The sequence below is a fragment of the Mauremys mutica genome, chromosome 16, assembly GCF_020497125.1.
Source record: "Mauremys mutica isolate MM-2020 ecotype Southern chromosome 16, ASM2049712v1, whole genome shotgun sequence".
In the NCBI taxonomy this organism is placed as follows: Eukaryota; Metazoa; Chordata; order Testudines; family Geoemydidae; genus Mauremys; species Mauremys mutica.
Window position 1 is genome coordinate 5,973,141 of NC_059087.1, and position 27,863 is coordinate 6,001,003.

General features: G+C 52.7%; 1 protein-coding gene across 9 annotated transcripts in view; it reads right to left on the bottom strand.

Moving 5' to 3' along the window:
* Positions 1-1,685: 1,685 nt before the first annotated feature.
* The window catches only part of CUX2 (cut like homeobox 2), a 223,194-nt gene continuing 197,016 nt past the window's right edge, over positions 1,686-27,863 (bottom strand). For 7 of the 9 annotated variants that reach the window (XM_044989886.1, XM_044989883.1, XM_044989885.1 and 4 more), the window contains 11 exons: positions 26,804-26,862; positions 26,234-26,282; positions 26,031-26,130; positions 24,144-24,803; positions 20,388-20,489; positions 14,416-15,161; positions 12,572-12,731; positions 8,210-8,479; positions 7,300-7,488; positions 5,634-5,907; positions 1,686-5,133 (listed from right to left, as the gene is read on the bottom strand). In XM_044989886.1, the coding sequence (XP_044845821.1) occupies positions 4,305-5,133; positions 5,634-5,907; positions 7,300-7,488; positions 8,210-8,479; positions 12,572-12,731; positions 14,416-15,161; positions 20,388-20,489; positions 24,144-24,803; positions 26,031-26,130; positions 26,234-26,282; positions 26,804-26,862 (3,438 nt within the window). In that variant the 3' untranslated portion in view covers positions 1,686-4,304. The remainder of the gene's footprint in view (positions 5,134-5,633; positions 5,908-7,299; positions 7,489-8,209; positions 8,480-12,571; positions 12,732-14,415; positions 15,162-20,387; positions 20,490-24,143; positions 24,804-26,030; positions 26,131-26,233; positions 26,283-26,803; positions 26,863-27,863) is intronic. The other 2 variants (XM_044989891.1, XM_044989890.1) reach the window with 2 other exon arrangements.

Genomic DNA, 27,863 nt, shown 5'->3' on the forward strand with positions numbered 1-27,863 from the left:
GCCCCCCACTCCCGGCCCCTATGCAACGGCAGATTCGGCTTCCTGCAGCCTGTCTGGGGTCCAGGCTCACAAGTCTCTTCCCTAATATTGAATTGTCCAGCTCACAACATGGGGCCTGGCCCTTGTCTCAAAGTCCTTTCTGCATCAACCAGCCTCTTCTGGCCTCCGGTATCCACTGCAGGAGCATCACTGGTCATTAGCTACCTCATAAAACAGGGAGCAGGCTGGCCCCGGCATGGCTGCATTAAAATAAAAAGGGCAGGGAGACAGTCTCGCAAATATTGATCTGCTGGGCTCAGCGCTGGGCGTGAGCCTGCAACTACTCCCCTGCCACGGCAGGACGGTCCCAGGGGAATGACTTCAAGAGAATCAGAGCTGGACCAAACCAAAATCCTGGATCCAAACCACTGAAACTTTATGGCTATAAAAGCCCAGAGCAAAACCATGCCTGGATCCACACACTTCAGAGGTTTGGAGCTGGGCTTGGCTGGTTGGAGCCAGCTTACCCCAAAGTGCAGGGAAGTTTTCCTGTAACAACCCCTGCTTATCCATCAATATAGAAGTAGCTGGGGGGACTCTGCCACACCCTGGTACCATGCCCAGCCCAGTATCACTCACAGAATTGTTGCAACAACCCAGTGGGATGAGTTATTACTCCTAGGAAAACTGAGGCACACGGGGGTGACGTGACTTTCCCAAAGTCACTCGGGGCGCGTGTAGCAAAGCCAGTAACAGAACCTAGGTCTTTTGGCTACCTTACAGGCCTTCCAATATTTACCTTGCTTTGCTAGATAAATGCTGATTTAAAAAAAACCAAAAAACAAAGTGCTACAGTAGAACCAGCTCAGATCTACTGTCTAACACCACAGCTGGAGTACGGGGAACCCTCTCTCCCCACTAGCATCTGAAGGGTTAACTTGGTAACATTCAATTGTCCACAAAGACAGAAAAACGGTTGCCATGGCAGCAGGCTGAGCTTTCTTGAGAAGTTGCAGATATTCATTAAAAATAAATCCTCCCCACCATGTTAGCAGCCGAACGCGCTTAAACAGCTCCACAACATATGGATTTATTAATTCATCAAAGGCAACACCCTGTCTCCTGTCGGAAGCTACAAAACAGTCGAGCGATATGAATCTGTGGAAGGTCAGCCAGCTCCTTAAAGAAACAAAGAGCCCGCAATGAAAACAGACGCTCCTTAATCCTCCGTTAAGATGTCGAAGCTGAAGGCGGACTGCCTTGGCTAGGGGCAGGTTTAACAGCCCAGAGACTTACCTGCAGCGGAAGTGCAGCGTGAACTGCTTGCGGAAAGACGGGGCGTCGGTAGAGATGGCCCCTGGGCTCTGGATTTGGGGCGGGTTGGCTGCTGGGGGTTAGTTTGTGCCATGGTTAGCTTGGGGCTGGTTGCAGAATTAAAACCCAGCTCCACGGCTGGATTCTGAACGCTGCTCCAGGTCCAGGGCTGTTTGGAGCGAGGGGTTTGGTTCAGCCCATCCCTAGGGCAGCACTGGGGGAGGACTGTACAGGATGCAGCTGGGCCCTAGACATGACACATCATATATCCATGGTGTGTTGTGTCATCAAGAACTAACTCCATGCAGGTTCAGAAAGCAGGGAGATGAGTGGAGGGAGGAAAGGGATTGCTTAGGAACCAACTCAGAACAAAACAGACCGAAACACCAAAGTTATTATACAACTTCTGTATTTAGTGGCTCTTTACAGAACTTGTTCCTTTTAAAATTTTTAACAAAGTTCATCAATCTCATAGAAACTTTTTAAGTACAGTACATGAGCCTAACAAAAAGTGATCAACATGTCCCACTAGCTTTTAGTACAACAGGATTTCTGTGTTCAAAAGACTAGACTAAGTGCTTAATCAAATCCCGTTCCACTAAAGCTAACAACTAGCACACTAAGAATAGTAGTCAACGTGTATGCCTCACCCTTCTATGGCATGTTGGGGTTTGAAACCGTACAAACTGTTCCGTTAGATAAGCTCTCACTTGTTCAGACAGGGCTATGGTTGCTAAAATATGGCAGATGGGATCCTGGCCGTCATGGAGTCAAATGGATTTGCTTTTAAAATTGGTCATTAACTACCACCCAAGTATAAAAATACCTTCTATTCCGATAAAAATGTATACAGTGGAAAAGTATTCCATGCATCGCCTCTGTGCCTGGCAGATGTGCGCTCACGACACTTCAGTCGCCATTCGGTGCGGAGATTTTTAACTGGCTGCATCTGTGAAGGGAGGGAATGGGTAGGTCTTTGCATGCTGCATTCTGGTCCTTGCCAAAGGCTGTTAAAAGCCCCCGCCCAGCACTGAACAAACCAACACAATTCATCTAAACCAGTCTTCTTTGAAAGGCATTGCGTTAGCCGGGGCCTGATCACTGGCATGGATTAAGATAGATCTTGGTCTATTCAACAGTCTTTAGCTGCGAGAATGGGAGAAAAATCCATTGCAGGGGCAATTCAACAGCACAGAGATACACGTGCAACTGATGCTGTTAAAATGTCTGGTCCGATGGCTGATAACTCAGCATGTGCCTCTCTGTAATGAAGGCCTGATCCAAAGCCCCTGGAAATCAATGGCAAGACTCCTGCACTCTTCAGCAAGCTCTGGATCAGGCCCGAAGGCCGCAGTTCAGGAAAACACTGACATGTAACTTCACACGGATGCTTAGGCTTTACTGAAGTCAAAGCATGTGCTTAAAAGGGCTTTGCTAAATCAGGGCCCCGGTCGATTACCAAGGACCTCCTATCTAAGCACGGGAAGACACTGTGGGTAACAGATGGCAATTTGTTGTAACGACACCCACTGCAAAGTGGGGTGGAAGCAAGTGCCCCTAAGTGCTGCAGCACTGCCTTTCTACTGTCCAGGGTTTATACCCTTCACTCAGTGCCGGGGGAAGGCGGTTGGCCTTCGGCTGTAACTTCAACCAAGTGTTGCTGTAGAGAACAGTTGAGGACCTATTTGACATGCAGAAGCCATAACATGTAAAGAAAGCCATTTGCTGTCGACGGATTCAAACCTGGAGGATAATCCTCATTCCTTGGCGCTCTTCCTAGAGCCCAAAATCTAGCAACATAAAGGTGCTTCTGCCTCAAAAGCTGGAACTGCCTAAGGTAAAAACAAACAAACAGATTCCGACTCCGGATGTGAGCCAGTGGTTTCTATTTTTTGAGTGCTTGCCCCCAAGCACCGGCATTGAAAGCTCAGAGTTAAGGTGTCCTGCTGGCCGACGCCCACTCACCAAAGAAGGTGATGCTCATGCATAAAAAAAATATCTTGCGATGTCATGATCATTGTTAACGTACGTTACCATCAAACCAGATACGTCAAAAGACATTTTGCACCTGTGAACCTTTCCCTTCTCCCTCCCAAAATCAGAGATATGGGTTATTTCATTTTTTTGTTTGTTTTTCAAATGGACAGAAAGCTTTGCCGCCAACCGCTGAAATTGTTTCGTTCTTTTCGGTTTGTCACGGGTTACGCACGAGAGGAAGTGGAAGGAATTGGTTATGGACCATGCTACAGCTTGTTCAGGAAGGCTATTGCAGACATTTTCTACAACATATACAACTGCACGTGACATTCTGTGTTACAAAGGGTTCAAAACATACCACCAGAATTAAATACATACTCGATGGCATCAAGGGTTTCAATTTAGAGTCTTCACGGACTATACCACAGTCTCTGGAAAGGAGAGTAGCAATGCAGTGTCTTACAGACAAATGTGGAAAAACCGCTAGTCAAAAGTTTATTAAATTTGGTCAGTCTTATAGTGCTTCTCGATGGCTTTGATCAATAAGTCTTTTTTTTTTAATCTCTTCCAGTGGCAAACTACAAGACTTCAGTGTACATTTAATGACACAACTGCTACATCATCTTGATTTTATAGCTATCTTTAATATCAAAACAGCTTAAGCTGTTAATAAATTCCAAAGTATCCTTTTATTAAAATATCTAAAAGAGGTCTATAAATATTTTTTTTTCTAAAAGTGTATCCAGTTTTTCACATTTAAAACAAAGCTCAGGTTTTATTTATTTTTTGTTCCCTTTCATCAGGTGTGAAGATTCAGAAGCTACATGCTGTTTTTCCTTCCCTTTCTTATTAACCAAATGGGTTTTTCTTTTGTCCTCAGCATGTGATGAAATTAACAAAATATATATATATATATATTTATATATATACGCCAGTAGGGCTCCCTGTTCCATCAACGTGTTCCAGAAAGTTTATAATTGTCACCAACGAAAGCAACCAATCAGATCCTTGTTCTTCAGCTGCCGCCCAGCCGTTCAGAATTCCCACTCCAGGGACTCCTCCCGATTGGCTGCCTTTTCTAGCCTGTGGATGATGTTGTTCAGGTTGGCCATTTTCTCGTGTCTCCGCTGGATGGTTGTGTTCTGCTTGACACTCTGCTGTAAAGAGCCCGTATCTGCGGCAGGACTTGAACTCTGCACCTTGGCGGAGGTGGTGTTTGGCAGTGACGGAGAGATGGGAGCAGAGGAGGACGGGACTGGCGAGACGGACATCATGAGGCCCGGAGAGGAGGCAGCTGAGGGCGAGTTCAGAGAGACCTCTAGGCTGCAGCGGGAGGACTCCGAGGTGGATTTAAAGCTAATGGGGTCAGGGTGCAGCCGCTCTCCACCTTCCGATTCCTGGGGTGGATGAAGGGCAGAGCAGTCGGGAGTGCCAGCGGCATGCGCTGTGCTGTACAAAGCGCTGCTCCTGGTGAGGCTGGCAGTGCTTTGGGGAGCGTCCTGAGTGGCCTCTGCACAGGCGGCATCTACCTGCTCTTCTTTGAGAAGCCGGGGATGCTGGATGGAGGCCACCATGTGCTCTGTCTCCCGCTCCAGGCTGCAAGAGTCCTGGTGATTGTAACAGTCGCCCTTCTCCCCCGCCTCCATCTGCTCCTGCTTGACCCTGATCAGGGTCTCGCTCAGCCCTCTGCGCTTCGTGTCTCTGAAGACAGGCTTCCTGTCCTCCCCCTCCGAATCAGGGCTCAGCGGGTTGGGGACTCTGTGTGAACTGCTGCCAGGCACGATGCTCCCACAGCTGCTCGGCTCCAGGTCTGTGTCATTGTCTTGGGCCCCTTCCACCAGCATTTCCCGGCGCATCCGGGACCTGCAGGACAAGCATAACAGGACGGTAACATCAGCACTGTGCACCACCAGCCGAGCATCTCAGAGCGGGGGTGTCATCACCTCTGAATCCCTTCTCCTCTCCACGAGCCCAGGCTGCCACATTACTGAGGGCTGGTCCACGCTAGAAAGTCAGGTCGCCTTAGCGACGTCACTCAGGGGTGACTCCTCACTCGGGTTTGTAAGGTCCATGTCAGTGGGGTTCTGCTTGTTGCTGTGTGATGCATGGAAACGCCACCCACTGACACCCCCCTGCCCCCACCCTCGAGCCAGGGCCAGGTATATCTCGGGAGAACCTGGTTTGTGTCTATGAATAGCAACACACAGACCTCCCTCCGGGGTCCCCTCCCACTCCCCCGGCCAACGTCTCGCCACTGAAAATGGAGCTATGGGTCTGCGAAGCTCAGAGCCTCCCGAGATCTCCACCCCGTCCCGCTCCCTGCCGAGATGGAGACGGCTCCACCCCACCCGAACCCGCCAGACCTGTAGTTATGGAACCAGTTGATGACCGTGTTGGTCTTGAGGTTCAGCTGGAAGGAGAGCAGCTCGATGGTCTGTTGGGAGGGGTATGGCTCCAGCTGGTAGGCCTTCTTCAGGGCCTCCTTCTCTTCTGGAGCTAGGACCACCCGGGGCTTTTTGACCTGGAGAAGGCTGAGGTCTTGGGGCTGGAGGCTGGGGCTGGTGCACTCGGAGTGGGTGTTGGGAGACTCGCTGTCGGAGCTGGCACTGATCAGCCCATAGCGACGCTTCAGATAAGCTAACGGGAGAGGAGAAGACGCAGCCCATCCATGAGATGCCCTGTGCTGCCAGCACCCCTCTGCCCGTCTCTCCACGCGCTCTCCCAGCGGGCAGCCAGTGGGGAACTTGGCAACAAAGAGGCCAGGGCCCTTAAAACCAGCCAAACCAAACCTCTGAGGCAGCATGGACAGAAACGGCAGGCGGCACAGTCCGTTTCAGAGCAGCTGCAAGCAGCTTCCAGAAAGCGCGCTCCCTGTTCCCTGCCTTGCAAGTGAGTGCTGCAGCGGGTCAAAGCATCAGGCTTTCCCCTCTGGAGACCGGGGCCTGAATCTTGGGTTGCACTGGGGGAGATTCACCCTAGGAGCGGGGTTACCGCTGGCAAGGATGCAGACATGACTGACCCCGAGCCTGCACACTTCTCATCAATCCTTCTCTACCGGGGCACTCCCCGCCCCAACCCCTCTCTGAGCACAGCATTCTTGTCATTCCTTAGCGATGAGGACCTGGATCTTGGCAGCTTGCAATCCTGTCGTTCTAAGACAATTACCCGCCCCGATAACATACCCCGATGAGGCCAGAGCAAGTGCTGTAGACTGGCGAGCTACAGCCAATAGATCCTATTGACACCTCTCCTGTGTGGGGCACCTGCCAGCCCTGAAGGCTGTCAGAGAACAGCACCATCAAATACATCCTGCCCTGGTGAAATGCAGCCACCACTAGTCAACCAGCAACAGCATATTGCACTGTGGGGTGGGGCGGGAACGTTCTGGTCACACCCCTACTGGAGTGCCTGGATCGGCGCAGTCAGCCCTTCGCCACCATTCAGTAACACTGCCCAGAACACTATTTATCTCCATGGCAAGGTCATTTGTAAGTCACCAGATTGCAATGGGCAAACTCACAAATCCCAGGTTAGTCTCAGCAGTCCGCTAGCTGGGATGCCTGCTTGGTTGACCTGTTGACACTGAGCAGCAGAGGTTGCGAGCCCGATTCCGAAACGCCTTCCCGCAGGTTTACACTGGGGTAACTCCATTTGTATGTTCTGTATGTATCTATATCTCCTTACTGTATGTTCCATTCTACGCATCTGAAGAAGTGGGCTGTAGCCCAGGAAAGCTTATGCTCAAATAAATGTTAGTCCCTAAGGTGCCACAAGTACTCCAGTTCTGTTTATTGATTTCCGTAGGGTCACTCCTGATTTAAACCAGTACGAGAGCAGAATCGGATCCCAACTCACAGGGAATTGCCATCAATAAAGACCAGCCCACAACTAGCTAGACAGGCAAGCCTGAATTTGGTGCAGAGCAGTGTCAATCCAGTGTGGCGTTCAGGGAGTGATTCCAGATTTACACCCCGGCCCCAGCTCGGTGCCCCCTAGCGCTGTGGTGAGCTCATAGGCTTTGACACTCACCTTTCTTCTCCAGTTTCTTCATGTCGCGGAGCTTGTCGACGTTGTGAGGGTCGTTGAGCCAGAGCTGCATGCGGACGAAGGGCTCCCTGCCCTTCAGGCTCAGCTTGTGCCACGGCTTGGGTCTGGAGAGGAGGTCGGAAACCGAGCCCTGTGTCAGGCCCAGGATGCTCTCCCCGAACAGCCGCTGGCCTGGCAGAGAAGCACAGGGAGGGTTATACCATACGCCACCGTGGTTCAGGCCTGGAACCGGGGGTTTGGAGCTCAGCACAGTCCCTAATCCCAGCTGGACTATTCTGCCAGCACCGCTGCCTGCAATGACATTGTCCCTGATTAGCTGAGCCAGCAGCAAAGCTCCCACAGACTTCAGGGGAGCAGGAGCAGGCTCATCCCAGGGCGGGATTTGGCCCGTCTGTTGCTGCTACAAAGCTGATGCTCTCATGAAGGAAGCAATGAACAGAATATTGGGCAGTGGAGGCGGCTGAACCAGCCGGTCGCCAGCCACGCTCAGCTTCCTTGCCTTTGGCAGCTGGGGTGTCCTCCTTGCCATCGCTCGGGGCCTGACGCTGAGGGGATGTCTACGCTGGAGATGGAGGTGTCACTTCCAGCTCGAGCAGACAGACCCGGGCTAGCGCTCCTCGAGCCAGTGTGCTAGTTACGGACATTGCTGCAGCTGCACGAGGTCTGGCTCTTCGAGCTGGGAATCACCCCTCCAGCTGGAGCATAGACCCACCCTTAGGCCTAGTGAGAGGCCCAAACCAATGCACTGCAATGCAGCCCCCCGGATCTGCTGCCATGATCAAACCGTGTGCCTGAAACCCCGGGGCCCCCCCAGCCTAGCCCGTCTCTGCAGCTAAGCACACGCGCTGCTGCGGAGGCCGCGGCTAGCCAAGCGGCATCTGGAAATCAGCACCTAGATTGTTGTCCGTTAACACCTCTTTGACCTTCTTGGTGATGGAGTAAGTGTCTAGTTCGGGCGACATGGCGACGATTTCCTGGATGCCCACGGGTGCTTGGCTGTTGGGACACATCTTCCCACTCAGTGACGAGGCCGACCTGCTCTCCGGTTGCTGATTTTCTTTGCTGCTCTCCAGAGTTAGAGTGAGTGGCTCCGGGGGGCTTTTGTCTTGCTCCAAAGGGCTGGGCGGTGGGGAGGGGGAAGACTGGGTCTCCCCAGGGCTCGCTGTCAAACACCAGGGAGACAAAGCATTATTGTTGCCATTCACACAATCCTGTTTCCTCCTAGCCGTAGGGTTCGCCTTGGGGGTTTTAAGTTTTAAGTGTATCCTGGTCTGCTCGGTTTGTTTGCTAGTTAGCCCTGTGTGGGACAGAGGCTTCTGAATGAGCCTTTAAACCTACCTAGGTCATTGATAACATCCCAGAGCATCTTTCAACCTCAAGGATCCCAGGCAAACTATACCCAGGGATCATTTCCCGCATCACGGAAATGCAGCCACCTCTGGGGCAAAACACAGCAACTATTTAACAGCACCCAGCAACACTATGCACCAGAGAAGAGAACATCATCTCCATTTCAAAATGCAAGGGGGCGTTTAGGAAGGCAGGACGGAAGGACATCGGGTGAAATCTGGCTGGGATAGCAGGGTTAACGCTCTGACTCTTGCAAAAGGTGCCGCAGGAATTTTATTAGCCATAAGCGGTTAGGACTTGAGAAACCCAGTTCTCCTCAGCAGCACACTAGCCCCAAGCACTGGGCTGGAGTCCAGAGCTCAGCCCTGACTCAGTGGCAAGAGGACAGCCTGGTGACTCACCAGCACCGCTTCCTACTGCTGCCTTATTTATAGCTGCCAGGCCATGGCTTTGACTTTCAACCATGAGCTAGTCGCTTGCGCTTGGCTGCTGTCTCCTCGTCAGCCACACGTGAGACACAAGGGTCAGACTGAGCCTTAATCACCCGAATGTTCTTGGCAAACATGAGGTTTTGATTGTGGCACACGAGATACCTACAGATTTGTGGACAAAAGCCCAGTCCGTGGGCACAGCAGGCCCATCCCCAGGGCCCTGGATCCCAGAGTCCTACAACGGCAGCAGAATTGAAGCTTTCTTTCTAATGCCCTTTATGTCTCTAGCCCTCCTGGCTGAGAGGAAAAGCTGGAGAAGGTGGATCCAATGTGACCAATGCAGCAACGTCTGTCTGAGTCTGCTGACAGCCTTACACACAGGTTGCAGCAACAGCCACTGCAGCCTGCCAGAAAGGCATCTGGCCCCACGCTCAGCACCAGAGCAGAAGAGCCTGGGGGAGGATGCTGCCCATCTCGTCATGGTTAGGGCCACAGCCAGCAGACCTCTGCTTGACCGGGGGCCCCCCATGTGGCCTAGGATGCTGGATGGTGTTAATCTGGCTCCAGTGGCACCTTTCACGACTAGTGAAAGTTTGCGTGTGAGCATCAAGCCAAAAAATTCATAGAAATAAGAGCTCAGGTGTGTGGCAGTGAACGTAATATTCACTCTGCCCTGGCCGCTGACCCTTCTCCCCTCCAGATCTCGACTGTCTCTCCGCCGTGATACATCACAGGGGAAGACATTTAAGTGCAACTGAAACATTATTTTGAATGGGTTTACTGGCAACAAAATCCTCTGTACAAATCTGTCAGCTGCCTGTGCGCGGCCGCAGACTGATCTCGCGGCATGCCGTCTCGCCAGGTCCTTCCCCCTTTCTTAACAGCTGTCAACTCCGGTCAAGTCTGAGATCATCTGGGGGCAAACAGGAGCTGACAGAGAATCCCTTTCTGCAGTAAATCTCCAGCTTGCGTGTTGCATTCACCTTGGTGGGGGTGGGAAGGGGAAGGAAAAAGCAAATCAGTGAACATTATTTATTGTGGTGATTTGTCGTTTGCAACACACGCAGACTGGAGAACGGTGGAGGGGGGGAGAAATGCCACGTCTCTTCTTTTTGGAAGTGGGGGAGAAATAAGGCAAAGTCTTTTATACAGATCCGGTGGTGGTGGAAATAATTGAGGCGAGAACATGAGCGTTACCCTCCCCGCAGTTCCTTCTCTGTTCTAGGCACACAGCCAGTGGATTGTTGTTGTTGTTGGGTTTTTTGTTTTTTTTTTTACTAGACAACTTTCAAAACCAATTTCTGACAAAATAACATTTGAAAGCTCTGTCTAACCACCTGATCTTGTCTAACAGACTAATTAAGGGGGTTGGAAATGAGTCGGATGTGTCAGAACAACGGCTCTGGAAAGATGTATGAAGGATCCTTTCCGAAAGATGACAGCGCGCGCGCGTATGTGTGTGTGGATATGAGTGTGCCTTGTTTTAACCTGGAGACGTAGCACTCCAATTAGAACACAGCATGGGAGGGGTTGGGGGGAGGGGAGGCTGGGTTTTATGGAATAAAGAACACAAATTCTTCCTGTGTTTAAGAATTCAAAGGAGGTCAATGCAGAGAGCGCCTGGAATACTTGTGATGAGCAGTGTCAGCATCTATAATGGCTCTGAGATGGGACAAAGGATTGACTGGCAATCTCCCAGACTGGTTTGCTAATGCAGGATGCCATGCGCCCCTGAAGTCTCTGGTGGTCACCAGCTATATTTGCTTTCTCCATTTAAACAAGCTTTGACACCTGATCCAGCATGTGAAAGGCCAGTGAAGTCAATGGGAGTCTTTCCACTGACTTTACTAGAAGATGAACGAGGCTCATGGCAGCACACCTTGAGAGAGACCCGTGCCTTGCAACTCCATTGAGGGCAACATTTTGCTCTGAGATACATGCATGCAACTCTACAGGAGTTCAGTGTGCGTATATATCTGCAACATGCTTGTACATTGTGGGTTGCACCCCGTGTGGCTGTGCCACAGAGAGGATAATAACCTACTACTGGTGCCCCTAATGGAACTCCTCTTTTAGCTCAAGTGCAGGGCCAGCTCCAGGCACCAGCTAAAGAAGCAGGTGCTTGGGGTGGCCAATACCAAGGGGTGGCACGTCCAGGTCTTCGGCGGTGGGTCCCTCAGTCCCTCTCGGAGCGAAGGACCCGCCGCTGAATTGCCGCCAAAGAGTGGAGCTGCACGATCGTGCTGCTGCGGCTTTTTTTTTTTTTTTTTTTGCCGCTTGGGGAGGCAGAAAACCTGGAGCTGGCCCTGCTCAAGTGGCACAGGTCTCAGGTTCAAACCCTGCTGAAGACCTCTGGATGGGTGCTGTCAAATATCCATAGACATAAGCCCCCAAAATGTTCAGACATTTGTTGGATCCTCTTCCTAATGACTCTGCTCTAACTACCTTAGGCTGGAAGTTTCTTAAGCACAGGCTGTTTTATGAAATGTACAGCACTGTTTGTTGCTAGTCAGGAAGTAATATTGTGAGACTGGTCTCTGCAGGGGTTCACAACTGACTTTTCACTTCATTAGCAATTTCAAAAAGTCATAAAAAAATTTTTTGTTTCAGATCGAAAACTAAAGAATTCCACAAATGGAAGAGTTGAAATTTTTTTTTCAAGTTGAATGAAACGCTTTCTTTCAATTTTGACTCTTAAAATGTTCTGAATTTTATACTTACAATTCAAAGATATTTTGAAACCAGAAATAATTTCAAATTTAACAAAATGTTTTGTTTAGAAAATGTTGAAAGGAAATGCTTTGATGTTTTCCAGAATCCTCTCTCCCGCCAAATGAACAAGTTGGCAAAACTGACATCAATTCATGAACCGTTTCGGTGTCACTGAATCTGCATTTTTTCCTATGAAAAAGGGTTTCCACTTAAAAACGTCACCCACCTCTCGTATTTTGGCACTTCTGCTCTAATTTATCATTCGTATTATGGATAGTGCCAAGAGAGGCCAGAGCCCCTTGCACTCGGCCCTCTGCAAACACCTTGCAAAGAGACAGCCCCTGCCCTGCTGATCTATCTGCCAGAATGGGAAGGGCAGATCTTATTGAGATATTTTATCCTGCTAGGTGTGCTCCTGCTTCTGGGTTTGGTTACAGAGGAGAGAGCTGGAAAGTAACTGAAGTCTCCAGGTTAACACTGGAAGTTCCATGGCTTATGGTTGATACAAGTGTCAGTGATCAGATTGATTGACAAGTCTAACAGGTGGACTGACCCATCTATTGATTTATCTGCTGGGTCAATCCAATGGACCAGATGAATATTGCTGGTTAGTTCAGACTACGGATGAGCCAAACCCTCTGAACATCCCTAAGCTCTGGCCAAGTTGGAACCTGGATCCCAGATATGGCTTAGGCCCATCCCTACATCCAATATTCAAGGCAGTGGGTGCAGTCTTCAGACAAAGAGCAGCGAGAACTTACCCTGTGGCGGGTTTGGTTGTTGGCTAATCCCTTGGCCAAGCTGATCGGTGAGCCACAACTGCATCCTGATAAATGGTTCCCGGCCTTTCTGGGTCAGCTTGCTCCATGGTTTGGGCCTGGACAGCATGTCACTCACGCTTCCTTGGGACAAGCCCAGCACCTAGAGCAGATGTCACAGGGGGAGAGGTTGGGTTGCACGGTTAGCATCCTCTTCAGGAAGATGCTTTAGTCAAACACAAGTTACTGGGCTCAGGAGAGGGGTAGCTGGGTGAAATAATGGCCTGGGATACACAGGAGGATCTGGTGGTCCCTTCTGCTCTTAAACTCTATGAATCTTTGCTATTTCTTCCCACAGATTCCCCTCATAACAACCTAGTGTTAAGTGGGAGATTCTGTGCCACTGAGCATCCAAAATACTGAGGCTGGAGACCGGCCTGGCATTCACAGCATCCCCTGGTCCTATCCTGCCCCTGGTTCAGAGCCTGTGCTGGGAACTCGCAGCCCTGGGGGAACGTGGCATGATGCTGTCTTTGTGACCTCCTGATTGCTTCACACCAGCATAATAGAGTCAACCTCCTGGGCTGCTCTAAACGATGGCACCCTCGCCAGGCGCTGCAGGTGGTGCCACGCCCTGTGGGCGAATGCTTCCCATTGCCAGCATGCCCCCTATGCTGGGGCTCTGCAGCGCGTGCGGGGGTTTCATAGGCAAGCCCGTGCTTGGGAAGAATTCTCCCAGGTAGCTGTGGGGCTTCTCCGACCCATGTTCCGGGGGGTGGCGGTGGAGAAGGGGAGAGAACAACATGGGGCAGAGTCCAACCCTGCAGTTTACACATTATCCGTGGGCATCAGGCTGTGTGCCTAGCACTCAGAGGAGGATCTGGGCTGAGAGCGCCTCTAGGTCCCCTTGCTCCCGCGCACCAAGCGCACTGTGCCGTGAGATCAGCACGGCGTCTGGAACGGAGATGACGCCGCTCCATTAGCTGATCTCCAAAGAGACTCTCCCCCTGGCTGGGCCCAGAAGCACCTGGCATCCCCCAGAAGCCAGCGCCACAAGTCCCCCCAAAAGGGGGGCACTCCAACCAGAAACGGCCCCGAAGCCCTTCCGGCCACCCAACGGGGGTGCCGTGCTTCCGGCCATTCCCCTTGGAGACGGGGGCCAGGCTAGGCCCGGGCATGGCTCAGAGTTGTCTGTGGGGGCCGGGGAAGGGGAGGGGCAGACAGAGGCCTGTTGTTAGGAGCTGAGGGGAAGCTGTGGCTGGCGGCAGGGAGAGGACCCTGGCACAGCAGAGAGCCGTTAATAGTATAGCTTGGCCCGGGCCTGGCAGGGTGGGAGACAGATGGGAAATGCACCCAGGGGGAGGGAGCGGCTCGGGGAGCAGGAGACAAGTGGCTGGGGAAGCAAAGGGCCCCTGCAGAGAGGGCCCCATAGACAGGGCTTGACCCACCTCCCAGAGAAACTGGTTTGTATTCCCTGTCTCTCCACAGGCCCCCAGCCAGCCACCCTGTCTCCAGGCCCATCGAGTGGGTTTTCTGTGGCTGGGGGAGAGTCCAGCCCCCAGCAGCAGCCCCCCGCCCATGAGTCTGGGGGGAAAGGGGTGTCTGCTGGACCGAGAGGTGTAAATCCTTCCCCATGGCGCTCGGGGGGGTGTGGAGATGCTGGGGGCCCTCTGGTGCTGCTAGCAGAGGGGCCCAGGAGCTCGGGGATGGCCGGTGGGGGAAGAAGCCCAAGTGGCTGGGACAGCCGAGAAGACCAGAGAGGGAAGCCAAGCTTTAAACTGGGGCTTGCTTGGGCTTGGGGCTCCAGCCAGGCCATGGGCCAGCCCCAGCCCCAGCCGGATCGGTACCTTTTCCCCGAAGATCCTCTGGCAGATTCCATTCTTGGCCAGTTTCTCCTTCACCTGCCTGGTCAGCTCCAGGGTGTCCACCTCCCTGTACATATACATCTCGTACTGCTCCGGGGTCAGCGGTGGGACGGTCGGCTTGAGGGTGCGTGGGACGTACGCCGGGTAATAGGAGAGGCGGCTGGCACTCTGCGGCTCTGCGCTGGCCCCTTCGGACTTCATCTCCACAGCCTTGTGGGGCTCGTCCTCGCCCGCAGCCAGCTCCTCCTCGCTGGGCTCCCCCCGCGGCCAGGCCCGCCCGTTGGCCAGGCTGGAGTAGCTGGAGGAGGAGGAGGAGAGGGAGGGCGACACCGAGGTGTAGGGCCGGCTCCTCTCCGACGCCCAGTGCTGGTCGAAGTAGGAGCCGGCGTCGCCTATCTCCGACTTGACCTTGCGGATGATGCTCTGCACGAAGGCGGCGGGGGAGAGCACCGTCAGGGGAGTCTGCGTGGAGCTGGAGCTAGTGCCCAGCGTCCCCTCCTCCTGCTTGATGTAGGCCTGGACAATGTTCTGGCTGACGGCGGCCAAGGTGGAGCGCTCCGTGGGCGGCGTGGCCACGGGCCTGCTGCCGGACTCGATCTCCAGCAGGGCCTGCTGCTGGGCCTGCATCTCCCGCCGGGCCTGCTCCAGGATGCTTTTAATGGCCTCTTCTGAGTTGCTGTTGCCGTTGGTGACCACCTGGGGAGCAGCCGCCGAGCTCTTGGTTTCACCTGGGGACAGGGCAGACAACGCAGGAATGAGGGGGCAGGGAACGGAACTTCATTGGGCAATGGGCAGCTCAACGTGGGGGCAGGCCCCACTGAGTCACTGGGCGCAGCACCGCCGGCTGCAGGCCAAGGAAGGCCCGGGGAGGTTTTAGGCCGTGTGCTAGAACTTCCCCTTCACTTTGGAGAGTATATTGGAATGAAAGGAGCGGGGGCCTGGCTGGGTGAGGGAGGGCCAGCTCTCCAGGACCCAGCAGAGCCCATTCTGCACAGGAGATGGGACGGCCGCCATCTTGGCCGACACACCAGGGACTGAACCGGGGACTCCCAGAACTAAAAGCACGAGCTGCAGAGCTTGAACTAAACCGTGCTGGGGCTGTCACAGACTTGCACCCCTATGTCACACGCCCCCGCCAATGGCAGGGGGACAAGCTCAGCACCCATAGGGAATGCTGACGGGGAGTCTGCGAAATGGGGACACGTTCTTTTGTAAGGAGCTCTAAGATCTACAGCTGGAAAGTCCTATTAAGGCTCAGCAGCCCAGAGCCGCAACGCTGGACTCGACACAAGCTAAACCAATAGGGTGAGCTGGTTGTCAATGCACTGAAAAGAGTGTACACATGATCCCTCCGGCAGAAACGAGCCAAGGGCTGCCCTACCCTTCCTGGAAACGAACACTTGGAACATGTGTCAATGCGCTCTTCGGGGAGAGCCAGCCCTTGAAATCCCTTATGGGCGTTCGTGTGAGGAGGAGCTGAGGATATGGCCCCTGGTTAAAATACACGGGGGTGAGTCCCTTTAACACCACCACCAGCATATCTTTAGATAAGAGCTATGTTTGTTAAAAATACTATTATTAATAATAATCCTGGTGCTTATATACAAATACGATTATATAGCATAGGGTATTTCAGGAGGAACTCTGGGATGCTGTTTCTATATCTAGGAGAGCCAGAGTGGGGGAGGTAATATCTTTTATCAGACCAACTTGTTGGTGAAAAAGACAAGCTTTCAAGCTTACCCAGAGCTCTTCTGGTCTCTTTCCCCATCATAACTTGGCCCAATAAAAGATAATAGATATGACCTCACCCATTCTGTGTCTCTAATATCCTGGGGCCAACTTGGCTACAACATCACTCCAAACAACAATGGAAGCTATTTATAGATCTGTGCACCCTACATAGAAAAAATTGCTAAAAAGCATTGCAACCTGACTCATTAAGGTGTCACTCACTGTGTCACCCTGTGCAGTGTCTTCTGCAGAGATCAAAAGTTGAATGTTCATGAGTGGAGAGGGAACAAAGCCAAGCTATTTTTGCAGGTAGCATAAAATCTTTGAAACTGCTGGGTTATGTAACTGTGACAAATGCAATCTAACGACAGCCTGCTAATATGCTGGCGAAGGACAGGGAAAGCTTTTCCATTGTATTCCCCTATTTTCATTTGCTTCAGCTTTATGAACCATGTTCCCTTTGGGGCTGAAACTTTACACAATTACTCCGTAATATGTCGTGAACTGGACACCCCAAAATCACTAGCCACTTCCAGGAGCAATAGGTTCTTAACCCCATTATACATTGTGTACACACATAGGGAACAGATTGTTGCTTGTTTAGTGAGAGGTAGCAGATGTCTGGGGCCCTCCAGTGGAGGAGAAATCAGCAATGTGGTGTCTAGGGATACTCTGAGTGTAACTTGTTTTATTTACACACATACACCAGTCCTGGAACAGCATGCAGAGAAATCCCTTCTTTCTGGGTTCTCAGCCCATCTCAATGCCTGGTTCCCAGGGAGCAACTCTGCCTCAGGAATTGACTCCACTCAGGCTTTGTCTACACTAGCACTTCTGTTGGTAAAACTTTTGTCGGTCAGGGAGTGAAAAAAACATCTCCCTGACCGACATAAGTTTCACCGACAAAAGTGCTGGTGCCAGCACTATGTCGGCAGGAGAGTTTCTCCTGCTGACACAGCTAACGTCGCTCGTTGGGGGTGGTTTAATTATGCTGGCCAGAGAGCACTCTCCTGCCAGCAAAGAGTGGCTACACAGGAGACCATACAGCGGCACAGCTGTAGTGGTAGAGCTGTCCCGCTGTAAGGTCTGTAGCGTAGACATAGCCTCAGAGACCAAAGCAGAGAGGAAAATCCCTGGTGCTCCCACACCAGTCTCTCCTCTGAGCCCTGCATAATAAAACTAACATCCTGACACAGAGCATATCTTCCCAAGACTGAACATTTGCTCGTATGCCAAGGAAAAGAACTTGGAAGACTATGTGTAACAGCGCCACCTGGGGACATGCACCCTAATAATGTTTTTCAGCAAAACCAGCAATATATTACACCGCATGTTAACTACAAAGATAGGAACAGAATACAATGCATAGGTGCAGCAGGGCCAAGATAGAGGGGCAGCTTCAACTTAAAGTCTAGTCAGTCACTGAAGCAGTCTGTTAAACATGGTTTCAGGTGCCACATCTGCCCCTAAAAGGCCCCCTTGCCAATATCTGTGGGTTCATAATCTCGTTTTCTCATAAACTAGGTTTCCTTTCCCTTGTTGGCATGTGAAAGACCCACACAAACAACAGGGGAAACTGACCAATCCCTGCACACATTTATGTATGTCAGCCCCAGAACTGAGGGACATACCAGTTTGCAGGGAAATGGTGAAACTGACTAGACACAAAGTGCACCAAGTAACCAAACTGAAAATAGAGAGAAAAATAACTCCCTTCTCTCAGCTCTCACAGCCATTTTAGGGTTCCTTGAAACAAGGGGAGCTGAACAGTTTCCAGATGGAGGGGTGATAACCTGGCTGACATCCAGTAGCTCAAGCACTAGACTGCGAGTCAGGAGAACTGGGCTCTAGTCCCGAGTCTATCACTATGACCTGCTCTGTTCTCTTGGGCAAGTCACTTTGCCTCACTTTCTGCTCCCATCTTTTCTATTGTCTATCTAGACTGTAAACTCGCTGGGGCAAGGACTCTCTCGCACCATGCGGCTGTAGGCAGCCTAGCACAACGGGGCCCTGATTTCAGCGGCAGCGTGCAGGCACTACCATAATACAACTAATCATCTCATTCTGAACGTTGCCTTTGACCCCTTCAATTCTGCAATTCCCATTTTAGGATTTGATCTCTGCAGCCCAGTTTTTTGCATTTCATTTCCTTGCCTTTTAAAAAACTGCCTCTGCTTCATATCATTAGCACGTAAATCGTCCCAGTGATGTTCGCATCTCGCTGAAGTTAAGGGGGTAGGGGAGTTTCCACACTGGTTGCTATTGTGTGACTGGAGTCAGTTTCCTGCATTCCTGGATGAATACGGCAGCAACCTAGCTGTCTACATGATGCATCTTGTATCTTCACAACGGAAAATGATTTCAATTGTTTTTAAATTCTCCCATAACTCAAACCCAGGTGAAGAGCTTTTCCTTGAATCTTCTTAATAAAATTCACCTTTGGGCACACATCTATCTTAAAAAATGTCAGCTCTATTGGGACTGATTTTTAAAGTCACAGGCACACAAAATCAGAGAGTTTGTCTGGACGTAAGTGCCCAGAAGAGCGTATGTTTTGCCACACATATATACAGCCAGCGTTTGAATTCTACCACTGCAAACTAAATCCCATTAAAGATAATGCCAATATGCAAACATGTTTGTTTTCCTTGTCTGTTTTTCCACCATTCTCATCTAATTTAATTCTTGGGGATTCTGCTTTCTCAGCAGACTACCTGTTTTAAAGTATTTTACTTCTTGTAATTGACTCTGAACACAGCTGGTTTAATGATTCCTCGTGCCACATGGATCGTGCATTCTCATTTAATCATCTGTTTCAGGGAAAAAAGGTTAGATTTGAAGTTTTAAAAAGATGACATACCACAGCAACTCCACTTACATTTGCCCTTGTGCAGGCAGGGAGGTAAAGCAGCTCTCAGAACCGGGGAAAACTGTTTCCTCTCTCACATTTAAATGGTTTGTTTTCATTGCTCTCCTCTACTGTCACAAACTGAAGGTTTAATTTTTTATTGCAACTGTGCATGCGGATTCGGCAAAATGACATCGTCTCGGTTCTACTAAGAATCAGATCCAACCCAGTAGCAAGATAATGCTGCTCCATACCAGATTATTCTTCAAAGACATGAAACCACAAGGAAAGCACAATTATGGAATTACTTCCAGAATCACTTCTAGGCCTGTGTCCAGCAGAGGGCAGCATATGCAGCATACCTTTCAACAGACCTATTGGAAAGGAAGCCTTGCATTTTATACATACCATGCTCAGGGTTAAGTAGTTCAAAGACTACTAGGGAATTCATTTTAAAGGGACGCTTCCAGATTAAAAACTCTATGGCCAACACTTTCCAACCTGGATGCTTAAAAGGTAGGCTCCTAAATCCGTATGTATGGTCGGCACCTCCAGTTTGGTACCCAAGTCGGACAATTTTGGCCTAGAAGGTTTTCAAAAGGAACGAGTGACTCTGGGCTTCCAACCTGAGACATCATAAACGGGGCTTGGTCTTCAGAAAGTGTGGAGCAGTCACCTTCTGGCAGTCAGACCCCACTAGGCACTCAAAATGGTGGGGTTGAAAAAACCTTTCGCCCCTACCTGTGCACAAACTATCCCAGCTGATGAAATGGAGAGTGTGTGTTGGGTTTTCAGCCCCCCTGGAGTTGCTTTATTGGTGGCGTTTTCCCCCCTTTTAGGGTTTTTTCCAGCTTACCAATGCCGAGGGGCGGGTTAGTTTCCCTTGCCGGCTCTCTGTGTGCGAACACCGAGCTGCAACGTGGGATGCAAGGAAGGCAGGGGACTGTTGCCCACTTTGCTCGGCTTGGAAGGAGCAATAACCCTCGGGGAGGGGGACACACCATGAAACTGCCGCAAAGCTGCCTCACCCCGGTGACCACTCACTAGAAAGGGTACTGGGGATACTATTACTGTTCTCCTTTGTGCGGCTGTCAGATTCACGCAGTGAGCCCTCCATTCATTTCCTCCTCCGGCCCCTGCAATAGTTGTGCTCATTTAACAAGTCCTGGACTCTGTTTTCCAGGTGAGGTATCTCCGGAGGAAAAGAACAATGAGAGAGAAGTGGGATCCCAGGCACTGCCTCTCGTGGCTGGCTGGCTCAGCTCACAAACATCGCTTTGTCTGCTTGGCGGTGTAAATCCCAGGTACGCACTGAGGAGCACACACATCTGTGTGAGGGAGCTTTGCCTGGCTCCGTGTTTTCTCCACCTACCTCCCTTCTGAGACTCAATCTCCTTCTTCGCTTGTTCCAGGATACTTTTGATGGCATCGTCAGAGCCGGTTTCTGGAGTTCTAATCCTCGGCGTAATGCTACCTGATCAAAGAGGCATGATAACAGATTTGTCACTTGCGCTGTTTTTACAAGCTCAACTTGTATGTCAGGAAGTATTTACGGATGCTCATGTTCAGTTATTTTTAGGAACGCCGGTTTTAAGGAAATGTCACCCCCCATTAGTCACTAGCAAGACTGAAGAGAGGCCAGGTAACTGGCTGTCAGTTTTCGCCTCGTTCACTTCCTACACCAAGCAGCGTGGCCTCGTCCCCCCCTCCCACCGCCCTCCTGTTTGAAGGGCATTGAAATCCCATTCGCAACAAAGGCAGGACCATACAAACGGAGCAGGGATGCTGGAGTCGGGGAGGGGGATGTCAGACATTGTGAATTAACTTAGCTTCTGAAGGAATAAACTCTAGGGGGATTTCACAGGGCTGTGTTCTCAGCTGAGCTTGCCCTGCCAGCACTGCTTGGCCAGGTGGTAGGGGCACAAGTGCACGAGGGGTTAATCCCGGCTCAGCTCCCCCTCCCTGTGCAGGTGCTGAGGAGAAGGGCTGGGGAGGTACAGCAGGCAAAGTGCCTTTGGAAGCCTCGGGCTTCACAGCCAGGGGGGTCATAGGGCTGGGCTGGCCCCCACTCGGCGAGTCTTCTGCTTTTGCGTTATAACCGTTCTCCTGGCTGGCTGTGACTGCGCCCTCCTGCTGATCTCCCCCCGCCTTCCTCCCCTTCACTGGCAGACAGGCCAAGGGCCCATTGGGCCATGGGCACCGAACTACCAGGCCTGCGGTCATCAGGAAGTCAGTGATCAGTGTTTGCACGGCACCCATCAGGTGCTCGATGCCTAGATACCACAGCGATGGGCCCAGGAGAGGCGCTAAAGACCTGCTGTCTGCTAACACGCCCATTCTGGGCCTCGGCTCAGGCACATGCTCCTTGTCTACACTAGATTCACAAGCGGTGCTTTAGCAAGCGCTGAACTGGCCAAGCTAAAAACCTTGTAAGGAGACGGAGCTTTACCTCAGCCTGCTTAGCGTGTGTCCAAGGCAGGGCCCCGTCTGCACTAGGCTCGTCACACATGCGAAAATCCCTCCTCAGGCCAAGTCTAGCCCAGGCCCTGGCACTAAATAGCGGCGTCCAGTCTCCACAGTATGAATCCGGTGCCTGCCACCGGCTCTAGATTGAAACCGTCGTGAAACGCCTCCACAGAACCGACATTCCAAAGGAGCTGCCAGAGGCCTGGCTTCAGTCCCGGATAAGCCCCCTGTGCCTTTCGCCACGCCAGTGAAATACATCCATATGCTACAGGCTCTCCCAGGATCTTACACTAGCAACACGGCAGCAGGATGCTTTCATTTGTTAGGGGGCTGCCCGGATCTGTGTAAACCCTCCAGCCGCACTGACACACAAACGGCTCTCACAACTGCACGCAGTTTTCAATTAGCCTGACCATAACAGGGCTTGGACTCCAATCTGCCCAGAGGCCACGTGGGTTTTTATCTTCTGTGATTCCCCAGTACGTAGATCAGGGCTCGTGTACCTGGGGGAAACTGACCAGCGTCGCTAGTGAGGAATAGCTATTGCAGAAGACCTGTGCCGGTATGATTGAGCTATTCTGGAATAACTCCCCGGCGGGACCGCTCTATTCCAGAATAAAAGTGATTTTATTCTGGGACAATTACTCTGAGAACAGATCAGACAAACACCTGTCAGGGAAGGTCTAGGTATACCAGGTCCTGCCTCCGTGTGGGGTGATGGACTCCTGAGCTCCCTTCCTGCCCTACGTTTCTCTGGTTCCAGAGCAGCTCTGCTGGTCAATTTCCCCAGACGGACCAGCCCTTAGAGACAAAAAACCACTTTCCACCACTCATGGCTCCTGAAGCAGAATGAGCCAAGTGGGTCTTCTCTTGATTGCAGCCGTTACCACTTGAAACGCTAACAGACGCAGTGGGGTAGCCCCTTCTCCCCCACCCCCCATAATGTGCCACCTACGGTACAGCAAAGACCAGGGAGCTCATGTTACTTCTGCGATACCAGGCACCATCTGGATATTTGGTGGAAAATACAGTACTAGAGGCCATGGGAAGTGTAGAAGCGGCTGGCTGGAGAAGTCTTTCCTGAGAACTAGAACAGAAGTTATTGCTGCACTAGGTGATTGCATGAGCTGTGCACCCTCCAGTCCTCCCCTGGACCCCCTATGGACTCTGAATGCTGCAGGTTTGGGGCGGGTACCCTCAGTTCTCTGCTTTTCAGGCATCTCCATCTGCACAGCCTGGGCCCAGCTTTGGCCCGGTGGGCTGAGATTTCTAACGTGCCTGGTAAATTCTAACGTAAGTCATTTCCGGAGAGAGATGAAGCCAAAACGACGGTGCTGCACTGATCTGACACACCCCCTGGATTGTGCCCAACCAGGGTTAGCGCAGGGGGAGCTGTGGGAGGATCAGGGACCAAGGGGTTAAAAAGGAGACATCTGGAAAATGCTGCTAGTCCCAAGCCCCCAGAGGACCTGAATCTGCTCCCAGTCACGGTGGCAGCAGGTCAGTGAGTCGCTCCAGCGTCTCACCCAGCGAAATCCACAGCCTGCCTGTCAGCAGGGCAAAGTCTGCAAGGGACCAGAGCCTCATGGACAACGGAGCAGCAGCACCTCGCGTCTCACTTTATATCGCCTGGTCAGGGTCCTGCCCCTTGTCGCACAGGAGCCAGAAGATCCTCTCACCACTGAGCTGTACACAGCAGATGACGCTAGGTGAGCTGTAGCCCGCGGCGTTCTGGTTTACGACTGGCCGAGGGCACGGATTCTATCCATGGCTTTAGCCCACGGCGTAGTGTCATCTGGTGCGTTTTTAGGGAGCCAAGTCTGCATTTGTTCAACTCTGAATGGCCTGGGAGCCGCGGGCAGCCAGGCACTAGAGAAATACAGGCCAAGTTCAGCTCCTTAATAAAAGTGGCCCCATTTTGTCCAGAGATGCCGAGCACCTGCCTAATTCTCATGCTGCTAATCTGAAAAGGCAGGAACATCCCATCCTGCCTCACAGCAAAGCTGCTTGGTCTTGTGGTTAAAGTACAGGACTGAAGAGCCAAGCTACCTGGGTTCTAGTCCCAGCTCTGACATATACTGCGTGTGGCCTGAGACAAATCATTTCCCCTCTCGGTGCCTCAGTTTCCCCTGCTATAAGCCAGGGCTAAGATTTCCCTGGCTGAGAGTGTTTGCAACACTCCCTTGCATGGATGGGCTAGAGAAGTGCTCAGACTGTTTATTAAATAGCTGAGGTCTCACGTCAAGACTTTGTTATTTTGACAAAACATTCTCCTGCACATTGATTGGGACTCCCTGAAACATTACCATGAATAATTAAATGCCACTTGTCAGAAGAAATGAATAAAGCGCATTCAGTGACGCAGCCCCTTCAGGTTTGTTATCAATCATTATTATTCGCCAGGCCCCAAGCCTCCCTCCATGCTCACAGAAGCCAACGGTGGCAGGTGCTCAGCACCTCGCAGGATCGGACCCTGGGCTGCTGTTCACGGGCGTTGGGAATTGGGGCTGTGGGTCCTTCCAGCTGCTAGTGCAAAGCAGGGAGTTTTCCCTGGGTCACAGCCCAGCAAGGCAAAGTGAAAATCCCACAACTGCCCCCCCCCGCAAAGCTGCCCCCCCATAGCTCATGCAGCGTGAGAGTCGCCCCCCTCCGGGCCACTCACCTCGCTGGCGCACCTGAATGGTCCGCAGCGCCAGCACGTTCTGCTCGTCGGAGAGGAACTGCTTCATCTTGATGAACGGCTCCTTCCCCTTCACTGTCAGCTTGCGCCAGGGCTTGGGCCTGGCCAGGATCTCGCTGACGGAGCCCTGCGACAGCCCCAGGACGTAATGGCCAAAGACGCGCTGCCCGATGTTGTGTTTCAGCAGCTGTTCCTTGACTTGGAAGGCGATCTCGGCTGTGTCCAGCTGCTCCTCGTCGGCCGAGCTGGCGCTGCTGCCTTCCGACTGGTCGCTGGGTGGGCTCGAGTCGCTGGCGGGGGCGGTGTGGCTGGGGTTGGCGGGCAGCGGGGGGCCTTTGGCCATGTAGAAGGGGGAGGGGAAGGCCAGCATGCTGCCATTCTCGCTCTTGTACGCCGGGGGAACCATTTGCTTGGGGAGCAAGGCGTCCGTCGGCAGCCGCTCGCCCGCAGCCATGCTGGGGAAAGGGGACAACGAGAAAGTCCTCTGGGCTTCCTGGGCCATGGTGGGGGCCAGCAGAGGCTGGAGGGGGCTGGGGGAGGCAGGGTCTTCCCCGGGGGGCTGAGAGAGCTGCTGGGGAGAGGGGTAGGACTGCTCCGTGCCCACGGAATCCTTCACCAACTCGTCCTCAGAATGATCCTCCTCTAGAGACGAGAGAGAGAGAGACACACTATAGCGCAGGGCGCTTGGGTTGGGGCAGCAGGGACTGCGATACAACCTTTGTCGCTGGCATGGCCACACCATCCAGAGCCTCGCTGTGGCTGGGCATCGTGCCTGATTCTGAGCTCGGGGCCCTCAGCGCCCGGCCAGCGACCAGGGGACGGGGCGGCCGAGTGACTCCAAGCTGGGTAGAGTATTTCCTTGAATCCAGGCCATATTTGGCCCCGCAGGGGCTGCCTACACTGCGATTAAAAGCCCACGGCAGGCCCGTGCCAGCTGACTGCGCTGTAGATGTTTGGGCTCGGCCTGGGTGAGTCCCAGAACATTTACACAGCAATGAAACCGCCACTTAGCCCGAGTTAGCAGCACGGGCCAGCCACGGGCATCTAATGGCAGTGTCGACGTACCGGCGGGACAAGCCCTGGCCGCACATGCAAAGGGAGAGGCCAGCCCTGCCCCAGAGACAGGGGATGCCAGCTGAGGAGCTCCTGCCATCAGCCCTAAAGCAGGCACAGCTGGGGGAGGGGCAGGGCCGAGCCTGGGCCTGCCGGTTCTCTCAGGCCTTTGCCCGACAGAGAGCTGTGCCCCCGAGGTGAATCTCGGGACAATGGCTGCGCTGCAGCCCGTACAGCAAAGGCGGATGGACTCTGCACCAGCGCCAAGAAGCCTCTATTGCACCGTCTGTCCAAAGAAGCCAACACACCGTACAAACCCGGGGATGGGCTAGCGATGAGGAAACGGCAGCCCGGGTGCGGAAGGATGGTCTTGGGGCTAAAGCAGCGACTTAGGGCTCTGACAATTTGGCTTCTCGCCACACCTCTGCCACAGACACCTTGTGTGAGCTGGGACGAGTCGTAGCCCTGCTCTGTGCCTCAGTTTCCCCAACTGTATAATCCCTCTCCCCTGCCTTGGGGGCTTGTGAGGCTGTTCTGGTGTTTGCTCAGCAGTCTCTGATGGAAGGAGCTGTCCTTAAGGTGTAGCAGTTTCAAGGAACCAAAGGGAACTAGGTATCCCATTCCCCGGGAATGTCAGTGACTGGCCCATGGATGAGTCGATGGGAGAGTTTGCAATGGGACCCAGGAGTCCTGCACACACCCACGGACGGTTCCGACCATTAACAATAAATACATGGGTGGGGAAGGATTTTAAATATAAAACTAAACAATGGAAACTGCACGGTTACAATAAAAAAACAAACCCGGTGGCCCTACCAGTGTTGGCTAAGAGATTTGGCTTTTCCAAAAGGTATTTCTGGGATGAATAGAAAGACTCTTTGTCTAGAAGCAGCGCCTCGTCCGATCTCGATATGCTCTGAAAGAGAGAGAGCAGCGGTTGGGAATGTTTATCGATTGCCTGGAGAGGAAGGATTTCGCTACCGATTCTTAGCGGGTCCCAAGCAGATTCCGGCACTTGCCTGGGGAAGGCTGCAGTTAGCAGACGCCAGCTTCATGGCCTTCAGGATGCTGGGAGAGAAACAAGACAGAGTTAGTCCTGCAGCTAATTCTCCCCCTTGCTTGCCAGTCAGATCAAAGCCTGACACACAGGGAGATGGCTCGTGAGGTCTGGACAGGAGGTCCGCTCCGTCCCCTCCAAGCACTGCCTTTGAAACCGGGGGAAGGGTTTTAATTAACGGCTGATGTTTCCCATCAGAGTTACCGGCCCAGCTTTTTCCTGCCGTGCTGCCATCGAGCTGCCGAGCTCGATGCGATGTGACATCCTCACTGCGTATCTGCGGGTGACCTCCGTGGGCCCAGGGTCAGGAGGCATCAGCTGGGGGGTAGGCTGCTCTCTGCCTTCGGCGACAGGCTGGCAAGTGTGCTACAGAGCTGCGGTGCCTCCCAGCTGGCAGCTCTGGGGAGACGTCTGGGGGAGCCTGGCTCCACGCAGCTCAGAGCAGCCTGCGGGGTTCTCAGCGCTCCCAGGTGCACACACACCAGCCAGGCACGTGGGCAGGGAAGGGATCGCCCGCAGCTGCGGCCCTTACCTCAGCTCCGTTTTAATCTCCTCGTAGTCAGACTGGGCCTGCAATTTTTCTTCCAGCTTCTAAACAAGGAATGAGAGTGAAACAAGAGTCAGACTTGCTTGGTCTTTCCCCCAGCTCTCAGCTCCACGTCGGCTATGGACGGCCCAGGAGCCTGAGCTCCTCCACATTGTCTGTCTGCAGTCAGCCAGCCGCCGCCGAGAGCGATGGAACTGCACTTCCTCCCCGGCGCTGACCTCGGCTGGTGAGTCAAGCCACTGGGATGCCGCGCCAGGGAGACAAACTGATGAGCTCGACAGACCGACAGTCTCACAACCGCCGGGCTCCGGTTTGGGCCAAGCGTCAGTCCGGGGCCCTGTGACATGCAGTACGTGGTGCCCATGCCGTGCGGTGAGCAAGGATAATTTGCACAGCACCCAGCAGCTCCCGTCAATGTCAGTGGTCAGGATGTCTGAGAATCCAGAGCCAGCAAACCCTTTAGCCTGAGTCTATGAGCTGGTTTAATAACCCATTTCCCCTTCCTCGGCCAGCCCCTTACAGCTGTGGTCAGTTCCTACTGGAGGGGGCCACTTAGGGATCTGGGGCAAAATCAGTACTTGGTCCTGCTAGTGAAGGCAGGGGGCTGGACTCTATGAACCTTCGGGGTCTCTTCCAGTTCTAGGAGATGGGTATATCTCCATTATATAAATATAATTTTATATGGTGCACTGAAGATACACAACACGAAATGGTCCCGATCCCTTTGCACTGACGTGACTGAGAGGCTCTGTCCGCTTCTTGCTGCTGCGTGCATGTGTAAAGAGGAGAACGTGCACCGCTAATGCACAGCAGCAGCCTTATCATTGCCAGGGAAGGACATGCGGCCACGTGCAAAAGCAACTCATCCAAGGGGGGGTGGGGACAGCTAATGACGGTGATTAGTATATTGGGGGGGGGGGGGGTGTTGTGCCCAGCATTGTGCCGGCAGGATAGCTAATCTCCTCAGGCAAGCGTGAGCTCATGGGCTGCCCGGCTGCCCCACAAAGAGAGGGGCTCAGGCCCACAGCTCCATTGGCTTTCCTGG